At 36.6% G+C, this 25,735-nt stretch overlaps 1 protein-coding gene across 1 annotated transcript; it reads left to right on the forward strand.

Moving 5' to 3' along the window:
- The first annotated feature begins 4,192 nt into the window (after positions 1-4,192).
- LOC126188167 (protein SEC13 homolog) lies at positions 4,193-5,501 on the forward strand. The gene has a single exon (XM_049929683.1). It carries the CDS (start codon positions 4,293-4,295, stop codon positions 5,241-5,243), a length of 951 nt encoding a protein of 316 aa, XP_049785640.1. The 5' UTR covers positions 4,193-4,292; the 3' UTR covers positions 5,244-5,501.
- The last annotated feature ends 20,234 nt before the right edge of the window (positions 5,502-25,735 follow it).

The raw sequence follows: 25,735 nt of genomic DNA on the forward strand, positions 1-25,735 counted from the left end.
AACCGCAATTTCTTTCTTTTTACTGCCGACAATCAGACCATCATCAACGTAGATTGCCACATAAAGGCTATTTCCATTTTGTCTACGATAAAATAGGCATGGGTCTGCATCACTGTTTGAAAAACCAGCTTTCTTCATGAACTCAACAAAACGTTTGTTCCAGCAACGTGGCGCTTGCTTCAACCCATAAAGACCTTTTTTTAAGAAACATACTCGGCCTGTACCATCTTCGAAACCTTCTGGTTGTTCCATATATACTTCATCTTCAAGTATTCCATTCAAAAAAGCTGTCTTTACATCGAATTGTTCTAGCAGCATTTTCTTTGAAACAGCTACAGCCAACAGAGTTCGTATGGTGTCATAACGTGCCACTGGGCTAAAGGCGTCGTCATAATCAATTCCTGCTTTCTGAATACAACCTTTTGCAACCAATCTGGCTTTAAAGCGAGTACCTCCATTGACTGCGATCTTTCGCCGTAGAACCCAGCGGTTTTGCTTTACTTTGGCATTCTTCGGACGGTCAACCAGCAACCAGGTATTGTTTTACTTAAGTGATTGAAGTTCTTCACTAATAGCTTGCATCCATTCTTCCTTCTCGTTTGACTGCAATATTTCTGAAAAACAGTTTGGATCTTTGTATCCAAGTGCAACTTTTGTTACCATACAAAATTCACCACTTTCCATCCAGGTTGGTTTTCTTCGTTGTCTTTTATTCTTCTGTTTCTCTTCATTAGAAGATTCAGCAGCTTCTGCTTTTAGAAATTCTGTTAATTCTTTATTTTCTTCAGATTCACTCGACTCTTGACTTTCTCTAGAATCGAGAGTGCCAATTTTTTCTTGAGTTTGGCTTCCTCCAGAAGTGTACAGCCTAGGAGATTTACATTGGTCATCTTTAGATGAATTCGGATCATTAAATTCTTCCCGAGGGACTTCAAATTCAACATGATCACTATGTAAATCACAAACAATTTCTGGCTTAAATTTTACATCGTGACTCAACAGCACTTTTCTTTTAGGTGGAATCCAAACTCTGAACCCATCTTTGTCATTAACACATCCAACAAGTCGTCCAAAAACTGCCTTATCATCAAACTTGGAACGGAATTGTTTGTTAATGTGAACATAGCAGCCTGTGCCAAAAATTCTGAGATGATCAAGTCGTCCTACTGGTCGATTAAACCATAGTTCATAAGGGGTTTTATTTTCAACTGAAGATTTTCCAGTACGATTTATTAGGTAGACTGCTGTGTTACATGCCTCTGCCCACAACCCTTTAGGTAATTTACTCGGATTTAGCATTGACCGGGCAGCTTCAACAATGGTCCTATTTTCCCATTCAGCCACACCATTTTGTTCAGGAGTGTAAGGAGGAGGAATCAGTAGCTCTATTCCCCTGTCTGCAAGCAGTTCACTGACATTCATATTGTTAAATTCTTTGCCACCATCACATCTAAATTGTTTGACAACATGTTCATTAGTTCGTGCTTCATTTAAAAACTGCTTAAGCACAGTACGCACTTCACTTTTGTGTCTTAAAAAGAAAATTCGACGAAATTTACTAAAATCGTCTTTGAAACATACCTAATAATGCTTGCCTCCAAAAGATTTCGTGCTCATTGGTCCATTTACATCCGCGTGGATTAATTCACCAGTACTGGTAGCGCGTATTGTTCGTGTTTTGAATGGCAGCCTATGCATCTTTCCAACCGCACAGCCGTCACAAAATTCACTCTTGGCATTTGCCACATTAATGTTCATTCCTTTTAAAATATTCTTCACATGTTGTTTATTCTGATGACCAAACCTTTCATGGTACACTTGCAATGTTTCGGATGAAGTCATCAAGCTCATACAATTCATTTTTGCATTTCTAACAACACGCATGTTCAACACATAAAGTCCATTTTTCACATAACCTGTCATAACAATATTGCCTCTGACTTGTTTTCGAACACAGACATTCTTATAACTAAAATTAGTACTGTAGCCTCTGCAGTTAATGGCTCTCACAGGGAACAGATTAGCACTTGCATCAGGGACGTACAAAACATTGTCCATTCTAGCATTGTACTATTTATTGTTTCGTCGGATTTGGATGCAAACTGTTCCTTGACCGTACGCACACATTTTGACATCTTGTTTTCCCAATGAAATTACTTGAAGAACATCAAATTCACTATACGAAACAAAATACTGTTTGTTGGGAGTGATATGATTTGTAGCGCCACTGTCACAATACCATTTATTTGGGTCACTGTGATTACTGGTACACACACCCATAGCGTATGAAGTAAATGCAGCGTGTTCACTGTCTCGCTTCTTCTCTTTTCTTTTATTGCTGTCACGAGTGTTCTGTGGACACTCTGCTGCCCAGTGACCTAATTGTTTGCATTTATTACACGGAAACTTCTGTTTTAATTGTGACTTCGTCATCTTTACTTGCTGATTACTTGTTTGCCGTTTTCTTGTTTTAGAAACGACAAAAGCTGCACTTCCATTAACGTCTTGTTCACGCAGTTCAATAGTACAGTTTTTTTCAATCAATAAATTCAAGCTTTGCTTTTCTGTCGGTATCGTATCCCAGAGATCCTTAAAATTGTCGTAGTCTTTTCCCAGTGTAGACAAAATTCGACCATTGAAGATTCTTTCAGATAGGGTATTTTCTTCATGTTTTGCTAATTCATCGTTCAGGTCCACAAATAACTTTTGCAGTTTGGCCACATGTGCACTAATATCTTCCGATTCATCACGTTTAACACGGAAAAATGTTTCAATCAACATATTCAAACGCTGAGTACTGCTACGTTCAAATCGGGCGCGTAATTTGTCTCAGATTTCTTTAGCATTCTTGCACGTTAAGACGAGTTCTGCAACAGGTTTACTTAGCGCACTTGCTATAAGACTTGCTGCCTTTTCGTCGTCCTTGAGCCATTCCACATACGCTTCTTTTTGTTCACTTGTCGCATCTTGCGGCAACTCTACACGTTCACGTGTACCGTTAATAATATCTTCTAGTCCATATGAACGTAGCACCATAGAAATATGCCATTTCCATTTGGCCCAGTCGTCAGGTCCTTCAAGTTTATCAATGCTGACCTTATAATCGCCGCTAGCAGTCATGTTTCTTTACAGACATACGCTCATTTCAAATATTGTTTTAATTAAACTGTGTTGTTTGCCTTTACACGTGTACTGTGCCCATAACCTGATGAAAAATATTATTTAAAGGCAAGAAAACATTTTATTAGCTTTGTAATTACACTCTGGATACGAAAAAAAACAACACATTTACTGTAAGAAAAAACACAGAAGTTACACACAAGCCAAGAATAAAGATATTGACAGCAGAGTCATGGAGCAGCACATAAATATAGACGTCAAGGAATTTTTTCTTTTCTTTTAACACTTTTATAAATGTGTTTGTGGCCCCTGATTTATCCCTGTGCGAAATTTATTTTCGGATCCAACATTTGGGTCTCGTCTCCCTTGCATTTAACTTTGTCACAGCTCTAATGCCACAACCTACACTGGAACATTCATACCCGTCCACATGATTTCAATTGACGCCATACTAAAGTTGTCAGCTGTGCAACTACTTAGAATTTGTGGCGTCCTGTGTGAACAGTAGCTCACGATACCACTACAGTAACTCACAAGCTGTAGCGCCACGTGTTGCGGGTGTTAGTTAGCCCTGCCTGAACTATAACCTCAAATGGCTCTGAGCACTATGGGACTCAACTGCTGAGGTCATTAGTCCCCTAGAACTTAGAACTAGTTAAACCTAACTAACCTAAGGACATCACAAACATCCATGCCCGAGGCAGGATTCGAACCTGCGACCGTAGCTGTCTTGCGGTTCCAGACTGCAGTGCCTTTAACCGCACGGCCACTTCGGCCGGCGAACTATAACCTCGCAGTTCCTTCTAGCGTGGTGTGAACACACCCCTATTTGATGGTGACGTAGCTTTCCGATCCGTAGAAAAGAGTCAACACATTATAAATTGATGTGAAACTAACACAGCCAGCGCAGGGAAGACACACGAAGAACATACATAATGACAAAAGCAATCAGATCATGTTCCTTTTGGAAATATAGAGGATGTGAACATTTTTCCGGAAATATTTAGCTGGCAGATTTCATGACTTTCAGTTCTTATGTTGGTCATACTGACTTCCACGTATTGCTTGTCAGAGATAATATACATTGTTGACAGTCGTGTGTGGTCGGTCTTGAATTTGTGTTGTTGGAGTTTGGAGTAAAGTTTGTTACTGTGTTAGAACGAGGTGCAGCAATGGTATCCGTGCTTAACTCAATTGATACTGGGCACGAAGATCTGATACACGATGCTCAAATGGACTTTTATGGCCTCCGCATGGCGACATGTTCGTCAGATCATTCGGTAAAAGTGTTCGACGTTAAGGATGGAAATCAAACACTGACAGCAGATTTGAAAGGTCACTACGGCCCAGTTTGGCAAGTGGCATGGTCTCATCCAAAGTACGGGAATTTATTAGCAACTTGCTCATACGACAGGAAAGTCATCATATGGAAGGAATCTGGTACCTGGTCTATACTGTATGAGTATACAGGTCACGAATCATCTGTGAATTCTATAGCTTGGGCGCCTCATGAATATGGTCTTATACTTGCTTGTGGTAGTTCAGATGGTTCGTTGTCCATTTTAAGCAGTAATAGCGATACGGGAACCTGGGAAGCGAAGAAGATACCAAATGCTCATACCATCGGATGCAATGCTGTTAGTTGGTGCCCGTCAACTGCACCAAATCCATTGTTTGATGCCTCTGCTTCTGGGAAACCAGCTGTGAATACGAAGAGATTAGCATCTGGGGGTTGTGACAATCTTGTGAAGATATGGAAAGAAGAAGGTGATCGCTGGGTGGAGGAATCTAAGCTAGAGATGCACTCAGACTGGGTGCGTGATGTTGCATGGGCACCATCCATCGGTCTCCCGAAGAGCGTTTTAGCAAGCTGTTCGCAAGATCGGCGAGTTGTCATTTGGTATAGTGATGATTATGTTACGTGGAATCCCACAGTGCTCCACACATTTGATGATGTTGTGTGGAATGTCAGCTGGTCTTTAATAGGAAACATTTTAGCTGTATCATGTGGTGACAACAAAGTTAGTTTATGGAAAGAGAGCCCAGAAGGACTATGGGTAAGCATAAGTGAGATTGCCAAAGGACAGGCTCAGATGGTTGGCAATGAACAGAGAGCACTTTAAAAGTTGTGTCGTGTGACCATAAGAGGAAACATTTTTGTAACATTAAACAGTAATTTGTGGTAAATGACTTCCTTCCACTCCATTTGCGGATAATACTGTTGTATACAATCATATGACACCAAAGGAAACAGTATCCAAATGTTACAGTGCATATGTTCTGTGTATGATTCATGAGTTAGAAACCAAGTATTTTGTGGCAAATATTCACCAACTTTTGAATTACATGTTGTTTGCTTAATAAATATCGTGTTGACCTTACTTGTTATGTGTACTCAGGTTCAAACTTTTTTGTAAATGGTATCCTTGTGATGAACCTTTTTCCTCCTGTTTGTACCGTCTTTTTCATTGTATTGTTTAATATAGTACTCAACATTGGAAAGAACTAGGAACCTTGTCATACCACTCTTTGAGACAGGAGGAAATCAGAAAAGATATGTGGTCTCTTAGTGATACCCCTAATTATTTAGTAGAATGGATAATGGCCTCGATGAGTGAGTGAATTCATATTTGAATATAACTGGTGAATTAATTATTTTGTGACTTGCAATTTTGTCATAAATATGTTACTTGCAGTTACCAGAAGTATAAGAATTGCACAGAAGTGTCATTAAAAAAAATTCAGTCTGTCCTCCCTCCATCACAGTACTTGCTAGTCATGACGTGTAAATGCTCTCTCTCTCTCTCTCTCTCTCTCTCTCTCTCTCTCTCTCTCTCTCTGATCTGTCAAGCAGTAGCGTGTTTTGAGGGGCATATTTTCTCAAAATCTCCAGTAGACCTACATAAATTGTGAAACCTACAACTTTTTGTACATTCATTAAGGAAACAATTTTAAAACCTTTCATATATTGCCTGCTATGTGTAAGACTGTATTGGGACTTAGAAAAATTAGCTAAAAAGAAGATCGGATTCAATATTCGCTGACGATTAGGTCATTATAGACAAGAGTATAAGTTCGGATTGGGGAGCGAAGTTGGCTGTGCACTTTCTGCAGATTCATTTCAGTATTTGCCTTGAAAAATCTAAGGAACTCGCAGAAAACCTAAATCTGGATGGCCAGGTGGAAATTTGAACTGCCATTCCTCTGAATATAGGTCAGAGTCCATTGTCAAACAATTGTGCTATCCCACTCAGTAATACACAGTTTAATTGTATTTACAACAAGAAGTTGTTTGCTGCAGTTTTAGATAAGATGGGTGCTGCATGGAGAATGTTTTATGTTGAGTTAGTTGTCTACTTAGATACTTTCCACAGTTTACCAGATACAAATTTTGTGTTTTGAAAGAGAGTTATATTCAGTCCAAGCAAATTCTCAGCTCAAAGATAACTTGCTGTCCGCAATTTTAATACCTGTCCAATCATTTCAGGACATCCTACTTAGCAATCAAATTTAGAGGAAGAGGTGACACTCTGTTGATTACTAGAGCATATAAGAATTCAAGGCAACAAATTAGCAGATGCAGCAGCACAGAGGCATGTACAGAACCTCCAGTTGCAAGTTGACAAGCATCCTTCCTACTGTAGAACCTTTTTGTTGCGGATCATTTTCATGTGCCAGTAGGAGGAGTGGTTCAGATCAATGTGAAACAATCTATAGTTAGTGAAAATATGCATGGAACTATGGCATCCTTATAATCACTGAGGTGGGATGAAGTTAATTTGATTTCTGATAAGGCACATGCCAATTTTGTTAGAAATGTGTTTCTGCTGCTGTCATTCTGGTTACTTATTGCGTGATAGATCTCTGTGTAACATGAAGAAATGCCATTTTCTTTGTTCCGTGGAACTGACTTTTTAAAAGATAAAATTAAATTGCATTCTCCTTATAAACAATTAGATCTATGTGTAGCTCAACTGTAAAATCAAATGTGTTGTTCTGAGAAGATTTCAGTATGACAACTGTTTCATAAAACATTAAAATTTTTGTAAATGAGCTTTTTAAAAGCTAATAAGTGTCATTTTTTGTAGAAGCAAGATTAGGCTTTAATGCCCCATGGCCAACCAAATCATTGGAGGTACAATGCTTGAATTGGGAGAGGAAGCTGACCCCTACATTTTCAAAGGAACTGTCTTGGCATTGACTTAAGCAATTAAGATAACTATAGAAAATCTGAATCTGGTTGGCTGGACAGGGATTTAAACTGCTTTCGTCCCAAATATGAAGTAAAGTATTAACCATTGTGCCACTTTTACATTGCTAATTACTGCCACATTCATGAGGTATGAAATGCTCCCCCTGATGTTCCTTTTACAGACCATTGCATATCCTTCACAGTATGATATGCTATATACAGAATGTGCTGGAGCTCTCTTGACTATATTGATACATGTTGATCACTTACAGGAAGTGGTGTATCTGTAATAGCATCAAATTTATCAATTAAAATTAATTATTTGAATCAAACATACATAAAGAATTATAGGAAGTTTGTTAATGTACACTACAGTTAGGTAGATTAACCTACACCCTTTGCTAATATATCTATCAATTTCAGTTTAGCTAATTGTCAATATTTTTTTGAAATTCCATTTTAGATATACACTTCAGAGATGCTTTTCAAATGGCTTTAAGCACTATGGGACTTAACATCTGAGATCATCAGTCCCCTAGACTTAGAACTACTTAAACCTAATTAACCTAAGGAAATCACACATATCCACACCCGAGGCAGGATTCGAACCTGCAACCGTAACAGCAGCGCGATTCTGGACTGAAGCACCTAGAACCGCTTGGCCACAGTGGCCGGCTAGTATCTTTTATGATCAGTGTTATTTTGTATCATGTTGACTGTAGTTTCATGTTTGTCATAGTTTTCTTTACTCTGCCAGGAGATAAGTCAGTGCTGCTGTTGCAAAAGCTACTGATGTATATGAAGAACAGTAAATAATTCTCTTGGACACAGTGGCTTATTTAAGAGTAATATGTAGTTAGCTGAGTTAAAAAGCCTCAAGTAGGTATAAAAACCAATTAAACAGATGTTCATATCCAGGGCTTAAATTACAAATTTGTCAATTTTACTAAGGGTCAAATTAAGTAACTTTCAATTCATTTATATGTTAATTTACTCTCTTCCCGCTAATAATGGTTTTATATTTACAAATATTTTATATTATAGAACACAGTGAAAAATGAGGCCACATACTTAGCATTTAAATGATTCCATTAGGCCACTTCCTTCCCAGATATTTATACTTAAGTATACACAGGAGCTAGTTCCAACATGTGGCTGTTTCCCATTTCAAACAACTTTAGAACACACACATTTATGCATGTCTTCCATTGTCATGAGCACATAACCTATCTTGTGTTTCATGCTACCGTATGTGCATCTCCATGTCAGACCTTTTAGAAGAAATTATTCTTGCATGAGAGATTATTCACTTTGGAATTAGTTAACCATGATTTGACACCTTAGGTTTCTGTCTCAAAGCTTTCAAATGTTAGCCTATTTGCCAGTACTAAAATCTTGCAGCACAACTTAATGTTTAGTTACTAGATGATGGCTGCCCACTACTACAGTTTCATAGAACAATTCTACATGCTCTTGCTCAAATATCCTCTCTCTCTCTCTCTCTCTTTCTCTCTCCCCCCTCTCTCTCCCATACCCCCTCCCTTCCCCCCCCCCCCCCCCCCCAATCACTAGTTATCATATCTACCCAGCTGATCTGCAGCATTCTAACACAACATTTCATTTACTTCTTTTCTTGTGTTAACTGTTTATCATGCATTTTTCACTTCCCTACTAGGCTACACTCCAGGTAAATACCTGGGTCATGTCAAATCAACACTCTTTAAATAAAAATTTAACGTCACCCTCTTAGATTTTGCTGAAAGTTGGTATGCTTATAGTGGGTGCTGAAACTAAGAAAAATACCAAATTTCGATTTTTTACCTCAAACCATTCCTTAAGTATGATCATGTAAACTTTTCAAAAACTGGCCACAAATGTGTAAACGGACTTTTTTAAATTGCTCTAGGAGGTGCCCTAATTGAGCTAGAGAGCTGGGAAAGGTGTCATTTTGCAGCATTTTTCATGCTCTTTCCAGGGATACACAACAAAACATAGCTTCTAATTAATAACCTTTTTCAAAATACTAATTAATATTTTGATTTAATTTTTTTACTAAAACTCCATAATTGAATATTGTCAAAATATTTCCATAACAACTTCATACTGTTGTAAATCACAGGGCAAAATATAAATGTGGGATGATGATGGATTCATTGTTAAAAGAATTATTCCAGACTCTTATTTTTCACTAACAGCTGTAGTGACCTTTAACAAACAGGAATTTCATTAAAATATACTGAAAGGTAAATAAAATAGTACTAGAAACATCAAAATATCACCATCTTGAAACTAAACTAAACAACATTTTCTATAATTGATTTCTTATTTTTTTTAGTTTCTTGCGGTTTAAACTAATAGTCTATCAACTGGCAAAATCCAATGTTGAGTGTGGGACCTATAGCTAAGATTTAAATAAGGTGTGAAAAACTTGTAAGTATACTATTGATGTAATATTTCTGGTCCAAAAATGCACATTTCATTAGCACACACTTTAGTCACTGTATTAAGGCTGAGTGTGTTTGTGTTCCTGTCTATGTACACAGCAGGCTGTGAACAAGTTGAAACAAGCACAGTGCTTGATGTCTGTACAATCATTCAGAGACTGGAACCATTGTTGAGACGGTATAAGACTGTTACTTTCTAAGGCTTAGTGTGCCTACAGCATTATTGTGCAATGTGGTTTTAGTGCAAATCAATTGTCACCTCTGTGTTGACCAGTTTGTATATTTAATAGTTCATTTACAAGTAAATCTATAAATTGAAGGAGAGTTTATAAGTGGTTTTCGTATCAATATGGAACCAAGTAAAAAGTGCAGTGCTCTAAGAATGCAGTGCTGTAATCCATGCAGTGTTGTAATCAATTGAAGAAGTCAAATCATTTTATTAGAGAAAAAAGAAACGAGAAATGTCACAGCATGGATGTCCAAATTATTTCCACAAATACCTGGTGGTGGCAGGATTTGTGATAAATGTAGGAAAGATGTAACCACACTGAAAAATACACCTGTGTCCATCAGTGATAAAAGTATTGAAGAAGATTCTTCTGGATCAGAGATAATCATCCCAGACCAAGACCCTGACTTCTCTGCAACTCCAGTGGTTGTTCAGAAACTTAACACATCACTTCAAGAAATGGGCGAGTCCCAAATTGATAAGAAAAAAGTATCATCTAGGTGTTAAGCCAAATCAAAAGTGAAAAAAATCTCATCATCAGTGACACATAAACTTTTTGTTGCTGCTGAAACTTCATCAGATACTGATACTGATGAATCCATTCTTCAAACAAACTTTAATAATTCTATAAGTAGAGCAAAAAAATAATGATTCTTACAAGTTTACCTGAAAAGTGGAGTGTCAGGAAAATAATGTGGGAATTTAATGCTCCTAATTATGTTGTTTAGCAGTCCAAAAAAATTTTGATAGAGAAAGGATTCATGAAAGGTACAGACCCAAAACCAGGGAAGTGTTTGCCAACAGAAACTGTCAAAACTGTACATTCATTTTATGAAAATGATTAAGTTAGCTGGGCAATGCCAGGTATTAAAGATTGTTTGACAATTACAGAAACAAGTGGAAGTAAAACAAAAATATCAAAAAGACTTATTTTGTGTAACCTTAAAGAAACTTACAAACATTTTAAAGACAAGTTTCTTAACATAAAAATAGGTTTCTCTAAATTTGCTGTGTTGAGACCAAAAGATTGTGTATTTGCTGGCTGGAGTGGAACCCACACTGTCTGTGCGTGCACAACTCAGCAAAACATAACATTAACGATAGAAAATGCCAAACTAAATACAGTAATAAACAGCAGCTTAAACAATTGTAAGCAGTGCATTGCAAAAATGCTTTGCAACCCATCATCAGTTGATTGCAAAATGGGAAACAGTGAATATTGCCCAGAAGAAATTGTCATATGTAAAATTTTACAAGGCTCTTTTGATGAAAACTTAATCGAACAAGTTCAGTTCTGACAGTGGATGTCAGTTGTCCACTGTAATCTGGAAATTGTTCAAAAAACTTCTGAAGAATTCATAGATTTATTTTGTAGTAAGGTGTCTACTTTGATTCGGCATAACTTCATTGCCAAGCAACAACAAACATTCCTTAACTCCACAAGAGAAAACCTTATGGAATCTGAATTTGTTGTCATATGCAATTTTTCAGAAAATTATAGTATAGTTCTACATGATGAAGCTCAGAGTTACCACTGGACAAGACAACAGATTACCTTTCATCCCTTTGTTACAAACTAGAAGACAAAATTGAGCATATGAGCTTTGTCATTGTTTGCGATTACCTGGAGCACAATACAGTTGCGGTTTACACCTTTCAAAAGAAGCTTAATTCTTTTCTAACAAATAAAGTTCAAAAGCTTCCAAAAAAGATATACTATTATTCTGACAGTTGTGCTGCTCAGTACAAAAATAAGAAAAACTTCCTGAACCTTTACCTTCATGAGGAAGACTTTAGCATAAAAGCTGAGTGGCACTTTTCAGCCACAGCACATGGGAAAGGGCCTTGTGATGGAGTAGGGGGTTCAGTTAAGAGATTGGCAGCTCGTGCAAGTTTGCAAAGGCCATACCAAAATCAGATCCAAACCCCACATGATCTCTTTGAGTGGGCAGTAGATAATATCACAAATATTGATTTTGCGTATTCCACTCAAGAAGACTATGTTGCTTCAGAAATATTATTAAAAAGCTGGCTTGAAGAGGCATTGACAATTAAAGGAACACAGCAATTTCACGCTTTCATTCCCAACACTACATCAAAATTAATACTCAAACACTTTTCAGGTGATATGCAGAGTTGGGAGAGGGAAGTAACTATATCACCAGACAAACTGAAGTTACGAGATGTATCAGGCTATGTCACCACTGCATATGGCAGAAACTGGTGGCTTGGGTACACTTTAGAGAGAGAGAGAAAAACCACACACAATGAACTTGATGAAGTGAAAAAATTTTCTTCATCAATGTGGACCAGCTAAGTCATTCTCCTATGCTGCACATGCAGATGTCCTGTGGGTGCCAGTTGTGGAATGGTGGATGTTCTCACAAAAGTAAATCCATTTACTCCGACAGGGAGAACATACATTCTTAATGAAAGTGATGTAAACCAAACCCAGTCAGCTTTATTACAATGTAATCTATGAAGTTCCAAGACAATTTATTGGGAAACTGCTTTCAACTCAAAACTTAATTTTGGTCTCAGGTATAGAAAGTTGTTTCAAAACTACTGTTAGTAACTATTGTGTTAAATTTAGCTATGTATAGATACCTGTTACTCAAAAACAAGCATTACGTATTTAATTTTTTTAATAGTTTCATTCTAAATGTCATGGACCAGAACTATTATGTAAATACTTGTAATTTTTCATTCTTTATTTCAGTTTGTAGTTAAATGCTCAAACTTTTTCGTTTTATCAGTTAATATACTGTTAGTTAAGTTGTATGAAATAAAGCAACCAATTATAAAATATGCTGATTAGTTTTGTTTTAATAAGGTGATGTTTTGATATTTCTAATAGACCTACATTTTTTTACTGATCTTTCAGTATATTTTAATGAAATTCCTGTTTGTTAATGGTCAGTTTGGTCAAACTACGGCTGTTAGTAAAAAACAAGAGTCTGGAATAATTTATTTTTTTTTAACAATGAACCCATCGTCATCCCACATTTATATTTTGCCATGTGATTTACAAAAGTATGAAGTAGTTGTGGAAATATTTTGAAATTTTTCAATTATGTACTTTTTGTAAAAAAATTAAATCAAAATATTAATTAGTATTTTGAAAAAAGCTATTAATTAGAAGCTATGTTTTGTTGTGTATCATTGGTAAGAGCATGCAAAATGCTGCAAAATGACACCTTTCCCAGCTCTCTAGCTCAATTACAGCAGCTCGAAGGGCAATTTAAAAAAAAAAGTCAATTCACACATTTTTGGATGATTTTTGAAAGTTTACAAAGCTATATTTCAGGAATGGTTTGAGATAAAAAAATTGAAATTTGTAATTTTTCTTAGTGTCAGCACCCACCATAAGTATACTAAATTTCAGCAAAATCTAAAATGGTGAGGTAAAATAGGTATGTTGATTTGACATGGAATGACCCACCTTTGAAAAAGACTTCTTAACTTTATATTTATATTCGGTGTTAACAAACGTCTCCTTTTGGAAATGCATTTCTTGTTACTGCCAACTGAATTTATTATCCTCTCTCCTCTGGCCGTCATCAGTTATTTTGCTGCCCAAATAGCAAAAACCAAAACCATTTACTAATTTCAGTGTCTCACTTTCTACACTAATTCGCTCATCACCATCTGATTTAATTTGACTACATTCCATTGCCCATATTTTACTATTGTTGATGTTTCCCCCTCTCAAGACACTATTCATTCCATTCAACTGCTCTTACAAGTCCATACCTGTCTCTGACAGAATTATGATGTCATGTACAAAGTTTTTATTTCTTCTCCATGAACTTCAGTTTCTTTTCCAAATTTCTCCTTTGTTTCCTCCACAGCTTGCTCAGTGTGCAGATTGAATATAATCGGGGACAGACTACCACCCTGTCTCACTCCTTTCTAAAGTACAGTTCCCTTCCATGTTCTTTGACTCTTGTAACTACAGTCAGGTTTCTGTACAAGTTGTAAATAAATAACCTTCAGAATTTCAGTGTGGACCAGTAAAAATTATTGAAATCTGTCTACACATACAATAAAATCTAGGTTTGCCCTTGTTTAACCTATCTTATAAGATAAATTGTAACATCAGGATTGCTTTGTATGTTTCTAAGTTTCTTCTGAACCAAAAGTGATCTTCCTCAAGGTAGGCTTCTGACAGTTTTTTCATTCTTTTATAAATAATTTGTGGCATTAATTTACTACCATGGCTTATTAAGTTGATGATATGATAATTTTTGCATCTGTCAGAACCTGCCTGTTTTTGCAATTGGAACTGCTACATTCTTCTTAAAGTCAGAGGATTTTTCACCTGTTTCATATCTTACATACCAGTAGAACTGTTCTGTCAGACTGTCTGCAAAGGACCTCAATACTCCTGAGGGAATGATGCCTACTCTAGGAGTCTTCTTTTGGTTTAGGTCCGTCAGATCATCCTTGCAGTATAATATCAGCAATATCATGTCTCCCACCTCATCTTCAGCAACTTCATATTCCATTTTTATGATACTGTCTTCAAGTTCATTGTCTTTGTAGAACCCTTCTATAAATTCCCTCCATTTTTCAACTGACCCTATGCTTTGCGGTGGTTTGCCACTTGGACTCTTGGTATCCATACTGCTGCGTCTCTTTTCTCCAGAAGTCTCATTATATTTCAAGAGGCAGTATCTATCTTTCCCTTGTCCTGTATACTTCTACAGCCTTGCATTTGCCCTTTAGCCATTCTTTGCCATTTTGTACTTTCTGTCAATTCCATTTTTTTTTAGATATTTCTTAACCCTTTTGCCTACATCATTTGCTACAGTTTTACATTTTCTCCTTTGCCAGTTAAATTCAGTGTCTTGTTTTTCATGGAGGGGCCTTGTCTTTCTGCCTATCTAGTCCTATGTTGGATTCAGTTTCATCTCTCAGAGCTACCAATTCATTTTCTGTGGTATTCCTTCATCCTGTTTCTGTCACTTGTTGCCTAATGCTCTTCCTGAAACTTCCAACAAACTCTGTGGTTTTTTTTCTTTCTTTTTCTTCTCTCAGATCGTCTCCCTCATTAATTTCCTAACTTTCTGGATTTTTATCATTTTTAATCTTCAAATCACAAAAATAAATTCAGGTCTGGGAAATGTTTTGCAGTTTAAAATTTCATTTCAAAATCTCTGTCTTACCATTTCATAATCAATCTGAAACTTTCTGATGTTCCTCAGCTACAATATTCTTTTGTCATTCTTGGAGTGCCATAATGGAATTTCTCTTCTCATTTGCAAAGCTCTGCATATGACATTATAGATATGGTTTTTGACTAGAGTCATCTCTTTCAACAAAGTTGCTTGAATCTTAAAATGTGCATTCACTCCATGGAGTAAATTAGCTTTAAGATCACTACTAAACATGGAAAAATATGTTCTAATGGTGTATGTAGTACTGCACATAATTAACTACCCTTCAAAATTAAGGTGATGCATTTTGATATATTTTATTTATTACAAATAGTTACTAATACATGAACTTCATTTATTGGTACATAAGGGAATTAATTAAATACTTGCTACAAAATTTACAATATTTAAACAAGAGAGGAACCTTTACCCAAATTATGTGTACTTTGACTTTTTTCTCAATTTTTCACACTGCAAAGTATATTACATGTTTGTATTGATTATTTACAGCCCACAATACCAATGTAATGGTGCAAGGAAACAATAGCAATTAAAAGCTTGATAAGTTCTCTGCAGCATAATGACAAGCACTAAGCCAGCCAATGAAAGACTGGTTTATGTTTTGAAAATTCTTGTATTTTTCAATTTAGTCCTCCTTGAAATTATTGAATTTAATCCAACATTTTACCAATGAGCAGATTATATTTTCAATGTCCAGTTCATGAAGATCTCCAAAATACCCATGTAAGTGATCATAATTTTTTTCATAGGATTCAAAATATTCTTTAATTACATATTTATGTAGACCAGAAGTAGGGAAAATATTTCTAAAGAAGTGCTATGTATAACAGAACATTATTTGAAAGTCACAGAAATTCAAAACACACACATATTTATTTGTTTAATTATTTATTGGTTTCAGACAAAGCCCACTTCACCATATACAATTATGTGACAAAATGATAGAGACAGGGTATTTGTCTGACACTATTACAAAATTTGCTTTTACAAAGACATATGAAATGCCAAATATATGTGGCAACAGACTTATTCATGGAACTAAGAGCTATAGCAAAGAAAAATAATCCTAGTTTTTTTAATTGTTTAGCGTAAATGTTCTTTGATGATAGTATTTATCACTTTCTGTTTGTATATGTACATTGTCCTCTTCAACGAGGCAGTATTCACAGTTATTAGTTCTAACAAATGTCTTGTTTTATTAATATTCATGCAACCTGCTCTTAGCCTGTTACTAGGAACAATTTCTGTTCTCGTGTTTGTATTCTTTGAGATCTTGTAAAGCACACACAGTACTATGTGGCTAGGACTGTACTTGTTGTGAGCGGACACAAGGAGAATGGGCTTCTGTCTGCAAAGAGCTGGAAGCTGCATTGGCCACAGTCGACAGGCTTCTGGTTGATGCTCAAAGTTGTGGTGATATCGGGGCGCCAGTGACGAGAGCTACAACACCTATGGTGCCTTTGGAATTGCCTGGTAACCTAGTTTTCGCTGTGTCTTCCAATACGCAACATCTGACCAGTCAATCCTCACTCCAAAAGAGTGGTGGACAGTGGTGGGTTTGCGTGTCACTGGGCACAAAGCGAAAGGGGGAATGAGCTGCACTGCTGGCTCCTTACACCTTAGCAACATGTACAAGTGGCTGATAACACATGGTGAGTCAGAAAGAAAGAATAGAGTTCAGTTGTTTATTTCAGACACACTGTGAAAGATAGAAACACATTGTGCATGTCAATGGATAGAGGAAGGTTGAAAGTTTTGACACAGCAACATGACGACTCCACCGCAAGAGAAATAATTTTGTGTGTTGGAATTTGCATGAAGTTAATCCATTGTCAAAATCAATGTGCAGTCTGTCATTGATGCAGCAAGAAACTGCCTCTGCACAAGCAGTTTTATGATGCATAATTGATTTTTGGAAGTTGGTTGCATATGCAAAAGGAAGAGCAGTGTTTGATCACATACGTGTGACGAAAATATCAAGTGTAGCCGAGATGCATTCACACAGAGTCCTCAATAGTTCACAAGATGATCAGCCAGGACTTAAAGTTCCTCAAACAACAGTCTGGCGAGTTCTGAAATGATGCATGTAAATGAAGCATTACCAGTAGCACTTACAACAGCAGTTGCGTCCTGGCGTCCATAACAGAAGCTACAAATTTTATGTTGCAATTCTTTAGGGTATGGCAAATGACACTTTTTCCGAATGACTTATCTTTTCAGATGAATTGATGTTTCACCTATCAGATAAAGTAAACTGCCATAATGCATCTAGCTTCGCAGGTGAAGTGCAGGTTAAACTAACTATTTGTAGCATTGTACCCAGGGCCAATTGTGGTCCTCTGGTTTGGAGCAGAGTGGAAGTTCTAAACCAGAGGCTCAGATGACTCTGCAATACTGGTGGATGCTAATTTCTCAAGCTCCACTATCAGGTGGAAAATTGTAGGATTCCTCTTAGTAGGTCTGCCTACACTATGCACATTCATTCTCTGCTGGAGTATTGCTGTATTGTATGGGATCATTACCAGGTAGGATTAATGGAGGACATCGAAAAAGTTCAAAGGGGGCATCTCATTTTGTATTATTGTGAAATATGGGAGAGAGAGTCACAGATACGATAAGTGAGTTGGGATGGTAATCATTAAAACAAAGCCTCTTTTCATAGTAGTGAGATCTTTTCATGAGATTTCGATCACCAATTTTCTCCTCTGATGTGAAAATACTTTATTGTTGCCAACGTACTTAGGGACAAAATAAGAGTAATCAGAGCTGGTCTGTAAAGATTTAAGTGTTCATTTTTCCGAGACACTGTTAGAGAGTGCAACAGTAGAGAAATAGCCTGAAGGTGGTTCGAAGAATCAAGCACTTAGATGTGAATTGCAGAGTAGTCTTTTTTTTTTTAGGTTGGAGAAACTCCCCCTTGGGATCAGAAATGAACTGACCACCAGAAATGAAGTTATGTCAGCCACAATGTTCTCAGAAAATGCTTATGCTCTAGATCGGAGTTTAGAAAAGGTCAATATGATATTAGTAAACTGCAGGAGCAGCCAAGGAATGATTCCAGAATTAGTATCACTCATGCCCAGGTAATACTAGGAACAGAAAGTGGCCTGAAACCAGAAGTGAATAGCGATGAAATCCTGAGTTCATATTGGTATATTTATCATAAGGATAGGCTTGTCACCAATGGTGGTGGAGTATTTATTGCAGTAAAGAACTCAATAACATCTAACAAGATTACCACAGATTCTGAATGTGAATTAATCTGGTTGAAATTAAGTGTCAAAGGTCAGTCAAAAATGGTAATTGCATGCTTTTGTAGACCACTGTGATCAGGGGCTGTAGTGGTACAGCACTTTAGAGAACACTTGTAGAATATAGTTAATATGAGGTCCTTTGAAAAAATTCTTGAACTTCGTCCACAAAATTTTTCTGTGCTTACCGTTTACTTATAGTGCATGGTGTCCTTCAAAATACTCTCCTCCACACTTTATACAGTACACTGCTGCCAGTGCCGCTTCCACTTCCAGAAGCAGTCTCGATACACCTCTTGCCGTCTGAGAATGTTCTTTTATCTCTTATATCATTGCAAATCTTCATACTTTCAACGGATTTTTCAACTTTGGGAATAAAAAAAGTCTGCATGGGCCAGATCTGGAGAGTATGAAGGATCAGGCAGCCCAGTGATTTCGGTTTTTGTCCAATAGTCACACATTAACAGGGATGAATTTGCGGTTGTATTATTGTGATGCAAGAGCCATGTATTGTCTCGCCACATTTCAAGCCATTTCCTTGTCACATTTTCTTACAGGCATCGTAATATATCCCAATAGTTCCATGAATTAACAGTTTGTCCCTGTGGCATGAATTCATCTAATCCTTAAAAGTCAAAGAAAACTAGCAGCATGGCTTTGACATTTGACCTGAACTGAGGAGCTTTTTTTAGCTTTGACAACCTTTCTCAAACTATTGTGAAGATTGAATCTTGGTCTCAATGTCATAACCATAGACCCACATCTCATCACCAGTTATGATACTCTTAAGGAACATATTGTTCTCATTTGTGCAATCTGAATGCTCTTTACAGATTACGAGACGAAGATCTTTCTGGTCTTGACTAATGACCCATGGGATGAACTTGGCAGCAGAATGATGCATTCCAAGATGCTGTGTCAGGATTTCATGACATCCAACTGAACTTTTACATTCTTCTGCAATCTCTTGGACAGTTTGTCTTACAATTTCGTTTATGTTCCTGACGAGCCTCGTTGGTAGACGTTGAAGGGCATCCTGAACAAGGGTCACCTGTAACTTCCGTCCAGCCAATTTTAAGCCATGTGAACCATTCATAATACCAAGTATGGCTTAAGTACTCATCATTGTAGGCATCCTGAATCATTTGACGTGTCTCTGTAAAGGTTTTATTGAGTTTCATGCAAAATGTAATGCAGACACATTGCTGGTCTAAGTGAAAGAACTTGCTCTCAATCCAGCAGCAGTTTATCATAGATCGCTGGAGCACTGAAAAACTAAAAAAAAGGGCAGGTAATTCTCATTTTCTAGAAGGTCCTAGGACAGTTACAACTAATGATAGATCTATATCATTGACATCAATCTGTTATAGAGTTATTGGACTTGTTCTATAGTAAAGAATTATGACTTTTTTGGAGACCAAAAGCCTTCTCCATAAAAATCACCATGGAAAACTCTGCTCATTCTGTTCTTCCATCAGGTCCAAAGTGCTGTAGACAGGTTGATGCCATGCTCCTCAACTTCAGGAAAGCATTTGACACTGTCCTGCACCCCCATTTAGTGAAAAAGATATGAACTTCAAGTATTAAATCAGATTTGCAAGTGGATTCAAGACTGTCTTGCAGATAGAACTCAACACATAACTCTTAACAGAACAAAATCAACAGAAGTAAAGGTAATTTCCAGAGCACCAGTACCCCAAGGAAGTGTTGTAGTGCCATTACTGTTAATAACGTAAGTAAATGACCTAGTAGAAAGCATTGGAAGCTCTATAAGACAGTTTGCAGATGATGGAATTGTCTATAAGAAAGTAGTAACACCAGAAGACAGTATTGATTTGCAGAATGACCTGCAGAGGATTGATGAATGGTGCAGGCTCTGGCAGTTGACACTGAATGTCAACAAATGTAACACATTGTGCATACATAGAAAAAGAAATACACTACTGAACAACTGCACTATTGATAACAAACAGCTGGAGACAGTATCCATCATAAAGTATCTAGTATCAACTGTCCTGGCCAACCTTAAGTGGAATGACAACATAAAATAAGCAGAAGCCAGTCTGAGATTCATAGGAAGAATCTTAAGGAAATGTAACTCATCCACAATGGAAGTCACTTATATGGCTCTTGTCCAGCCAGTTCTTGAGTTGTTCATCAATAAAGGGTCCTTACCACATAGGACTGTTAGAGAGAGAGAGAGAGAGAGAGATTTAAATTTTGAAAGAGTACTTTCTGGGAAGAGTCAGACAACACATTACTTCCTCCTGCATACATCTCACAAAATGACTACAAAGAGAAAATTTGTGAAATTAGAGCTAATACAGAGGCTTACCAGCAATCATCCTTCCCCTGTGCCATTCACAAGTGGAACAGAATAGTGGAGTTTGTTAGTGGTACCAGAACCACCTTTGGCCACACACTGTTATGCGTCTTGTGGAGTATGGTGTAGAAGTAGAATGCCAAGTGAAGAAAACAGGTGTGACAATTTGTTGCTGAATTGCCCGGTACCATGTGCCTTTGATGTTACTCTGCATATGCACTAACATTGTCTATTTCAGTTTTGTTTGGTTGGTGAGTGTACTGTGAAAATTACTTTGTGGTAGAGGTATGTCATTGCACCATTTTCACAATTGGTCTGCACATCTGTTGCCCCTAATACCAACATGCCACATTAGACGTTATCGGTGAATCAGTTGTTGCAGCTCCTTTGCTTTACTGAGACTTCTCAGGGTGTATTGTATGCCAAGAGATTCACAGTTTTTCCTTTGTCTGCTGTCATAAGAGACTGTGGGATACTTGTCAAGCCAATACATACTAGAACTTCATCAACTTGTAAACTGATGACATAAAGAATAGCTTGATGAATGATAAATAACTCTGTTGATAGTACCAATACTTTTGTAGGTAGCAAGGAGGATTTTCCCCACCCTGTTTGGTCATAAGAAATACAGCTCCTGCAGAGACATGCATTTTGGACCATCCATGTACAAATTGTACCAACTTTGCCTGTTACAATACAATTTTTACAATGTGAAGGCTATCAGTTCACTAGAGAGCAGAGATCCTTTAGTTATTTGCCCATCATAGACAGCACACTGAATTTTTGGAGAGAGAGTGTTTGATTAAAGCCATATATCTGAAACTCATGCTAACATTGTGCTGTCAGATGTTCCAGGATTTCACCATACTATATGACATTGGTGGTAGGGGCTTATGTTTTTTTGTCCCGTATGACTTACATTAGTCTGTATCAGGTTTAATAATCAATGTAATTCTCATTGTAATGGATGGTTTGTAGATCTGACACTCAAAGTTCACAAGTCACATAAAGAGTTTTCATCTTGTAACATGTGAGGGAATTGCCAATTCTGCTTGTGTGGCAGATATGTGTATCACTTTAATATCACCTCCACAAATATGTAGAGCTGCTGAATGTATATTGCCTAGAACTTTCGATCATGACATGGGAGCAGAATCATGCAACATGCAGCCATATTCCATCTTGGTCTTTATTAACTGTTTGTAGAGATGTAAGAGGGTCCTAAGGTTGGTTCCCCACTAAAATTGCAAGAAAAAGATTTCAAAATGTTAATTGTTGTATGTACATTAGACTGGCATTCACTGGTATGTATTTGCCATGTCAGTCTAATGTCTAGCAACATTTCCAGGAATTTAAGATGAATAGGTTCTAAAATAGGACAGTTATTAATTAGGAAAGAATTTGCTTCGGAGTCTATACTGAGTCTGATAGAAACATTGAGATGGCACTTCTTAGGCACTGAATACGTTCCTATCCTGATGAACCCAGTTACCACTATATTGACACCTCATTGTATGTAGTTCAAGTCACAATTCTGGTCCTTGTGCATGGTATACATCACAAAGACAGGAAAATATGTAGAAAGGTGACAGGACATCATCATCATTTTCAGTTCTTCCTAGCATATAAATTATAACAGCCTTAAGGGATCCCTTTATGGTAAATCTTTATAGATGGTTCTGGAAATCAGTTATCCATCTGCCTGACTTTATCTTAAGATCCTGTAGTGTAGTAATTGCAAGCACCAGTTGACTATTTTGGGTGATACACTCAGATTACATACAGTTTGTCACAATATAAAAATATCAACATTATTATAAGCATCCTTTATGTGTAGAAAAGCTGCAAATATATACAAACTGTTAGAGAATTTCAATTGTATACCTTGTAAAACGACCAACCTAGTTTGCTCAGCCTCTAGAGTCTGGTGCCTTGTTGTAATTTGGATTAATGGCAAGTTGATGCAACGCTTAGTCAGTTAGCTTGACACATTTCCACATTTATTGACTCAAACATTATTATTATTATTTTTATGATCAGTTTGCATACTATAATTTATACAGTATATTTCTCACATGTCAGCGTCTACATTCTACTATAAAGCATTTGACACTGCTGTCACATTTCCAGTATTCTTTCCCTACACAGTTGTGGTGAAAACACAACATGGAGTTAGGTTCATTTACATATTCACTGCACGTAAATTTTGCTCAATTTTTCGTTACCAGTGGACAGAATAATATTAAAATAGTCAATTAACTTGTAATGACACAGAATTTTTTACATCTAGATAGCTGATGAGGGCTTACATGAGGTTCGCAAAATAACAGCTACCCTAAAACTGACTCAAATAAGTTCATGAAGATTTGTAGTACAAGTGACAACATGATATTACTGAAATGAATAACATCTGCAGTCTGACTCAATGAAATATCACAGAGATGTTGACAAAATAAATGTAAACCATGAACTCTGCACACAGATGTTATAATTTGATTACCAGTTGCTAACTGACTGAAGCATTGTCCAGTACAATATTTATAGGATTCTGTGCGAATAATAATTCAGGTTTATTATTACCTTTTGATTTATAAGAAGAAACATAGCAACATTACAGGATATGGATTTACAATCATCCAAGAAGTAATCTGGTTTAACTATGGGTTGGATAAATGGAAAATTGACAACATTATGTGGACTGTATTGTGAATACAATGTATACTCTCACAACAAATCACAATGCCTGCCAAAGTGGCTGATACATGCAATTCTCTAGATTGAGTAATTAGCAAACTAACATGTTCACTTAGAGCAGGTGGAACTTTTGTAGTCAGAAAAATTAGGGCTACAAAACCAGCTAAATGAATTTTGGAAAAAAATCACTGATTAAAAATGGAACATTTTGGAAGATGAGAACTTTAATTATGACTTATTTTTTGAACATGATGCATTTGGGATAAGCAAGATATTTACCAAAAAGAGGAAAGTAAGGCTTTCAGATGAGGTATTTGCTTCAGTCAGAGTCACTTATAAGCTCATTCCAAATTCTATTTCCATGTTTTACTGCTCCCCAAATTAATAAATAAGAAAATGAATAGTTTGTGTCACAGTCATACATGAGTTATTCATACCAAATAAAGAAAAAAAATATAATACTGTAAGGAGTATTACAGGAACAGGTGGATGTATACAACATGCTCTCTTCCAATATGTAAGAGATACACTTGGTGAATCTATTGTGCTGATATTTTTCTGGGAACCAAATATCCTATTGTGAAGTATTTTGTCATGTTCTACAAATAACTCTAATTTGATCTTGATCATTTTACTCATAATGTTGCAGATAAGCGAGATGAAGGATACTGGGTGTAAAGAGTTAACTGATGCTGGATATTTTGCCTGTTCGGGTGCTGGCGTCATTTTGATTAGCTTCCATTGCTCAGACACACAGAAGTTTTGAAATAAATTGATGATACGCTCAAGAAGAGCGGTCTGTATTTTTTAGGTGAAAGTGTAAAATTTTGTCTGAGCCTGGTGCCATGTCTTTCATTTATTATTGGGTGCATACTCTTGATGGAAGGTTGATAGCTCAATGGCACTTTGTTGCACATAGGCTGATGATGACAGGTCCATGAATGACTCTGTGTAGGCCCTATATTATTATTATTTCTTTCTATTCTCAGACGTTATGTCTGGTTAAAAATGGAGTGACGCGGACCTTGATCAAGCGTCACTTCCTTTTAACTGTACGGTATATGTTATATTGCATTTAGCAACTTTCGGGTCATTGAACATGTATCAATAATTACAGATTTTTGTAGTTGTATATATATGTTTGGATGTAGCTGTATTGCATTGATGTACTGGTGGATATTGTGAGGTATGACTCCTGTAGTTGATAGTATAATTGGTATAATGTCAACTTTATTCTGATGCCACATGTCCTTGACTTCCTCAGCCAGTTGGATGTATTTTTCAATTTTTTCTCCTGTTTTCTTCTGTATATTTGTTGTGTTGGGTATGGATATTTCAATTAGTTGTGTTAATTTCTTCTTTTTATTTGTGAGTATGATGTCAGGTTTGTTATGTGGTGTTGTTTTATCTGTTATAATCGTTCTGTTCCAGTATAATTTGTATTTATCATTCTCCAGTACATTTTGTGGTGTGTACTTGTATGTGGGAACGTGTTGTTTTATTAGTTTATGTTTTATGGCAAGTTGTTGATGTATTATTTTTGCTACATTGTCATGTCTTCTGGGGTATTCTGTATTTGCTAGTATTGTACATCCACTTGTGATGTGATCTACTGTTTCTATTTGTTGTTTGCAAAGTCTGCATTTATCTGTTGTGGTATTGGGATCTTTAATAATATGCTTGCTGTAATATCTGGTGTTTATTGTTTGATCCTGTATTGCAATCATGAATCCTTCCGTCTCACTGTATATATTGCCTTTTCTTAGCCATGTGTTGGATGCGTCTTGATCTATGTATGGCTGTGTTAGATGATACGGGTGCTTGCCATGTAGTGTTTTCTTTTTCCAATTTACTTTCTTTGTATCTGTTGATGTTATGTGATCTAAAGGGTTGTAGAAGTGGTTATGAAATTGCAATGGTGTAGTTGATGTATTTATATGAGTGATTGCTTTGTGTATTTTGCTAGTTTCTGCTCGTTCTAGAAAGAATTTTCTTAAATTGTCTACCTGTCCATAATGTAGGTTTTTTATATCTATAAATCCCCTTCCACCTTCCTTTCTGCTTAATGTGAATCTTTCTGTTGCTGAATGTATGTGATGTATTCTATATTTGTAGCATTGTGATCGTGTAAGTGTATTGAGTGCTTCTAGGTCTGTGTCACTCCATTTCACTTTTCCAAATGAATAAGTCAATACTGGTATAGCATAAGTATTTATAGCTTTTGTCTCGTTTCTTGCTGTCAATTCTGTTTTCAGTATTTTTGTTAGTCGTTGTCTATATTTTTCTTTTAGTTCTTCTTTAA

Source organism: Schistocerca cancellata, chromosome 5 (genome assembly GCF_023864275.1).
Source record: "Schistocerca cancellata isolate TAMUIC-IGC-003103 chromosome 5, iqSchCanc2.1, whole genome shotgun sequence".
Classification (NCBI taxonomy): Eukaryota; Metazoa; Arthropoda; class Insecta; order Orthoptera; family Acrididae; genus Schistocerca; species Schistocerca cancellata.

Excerpts from the sequence above, each read along its gene's own strand:
- LOC126188167 (XM_049929683.1), top strand. The coding sequence starts at position 4,293 with ATGGTATCCGTGCTTAACTCAATTGATACTGGGCACGAAGATCTGATA.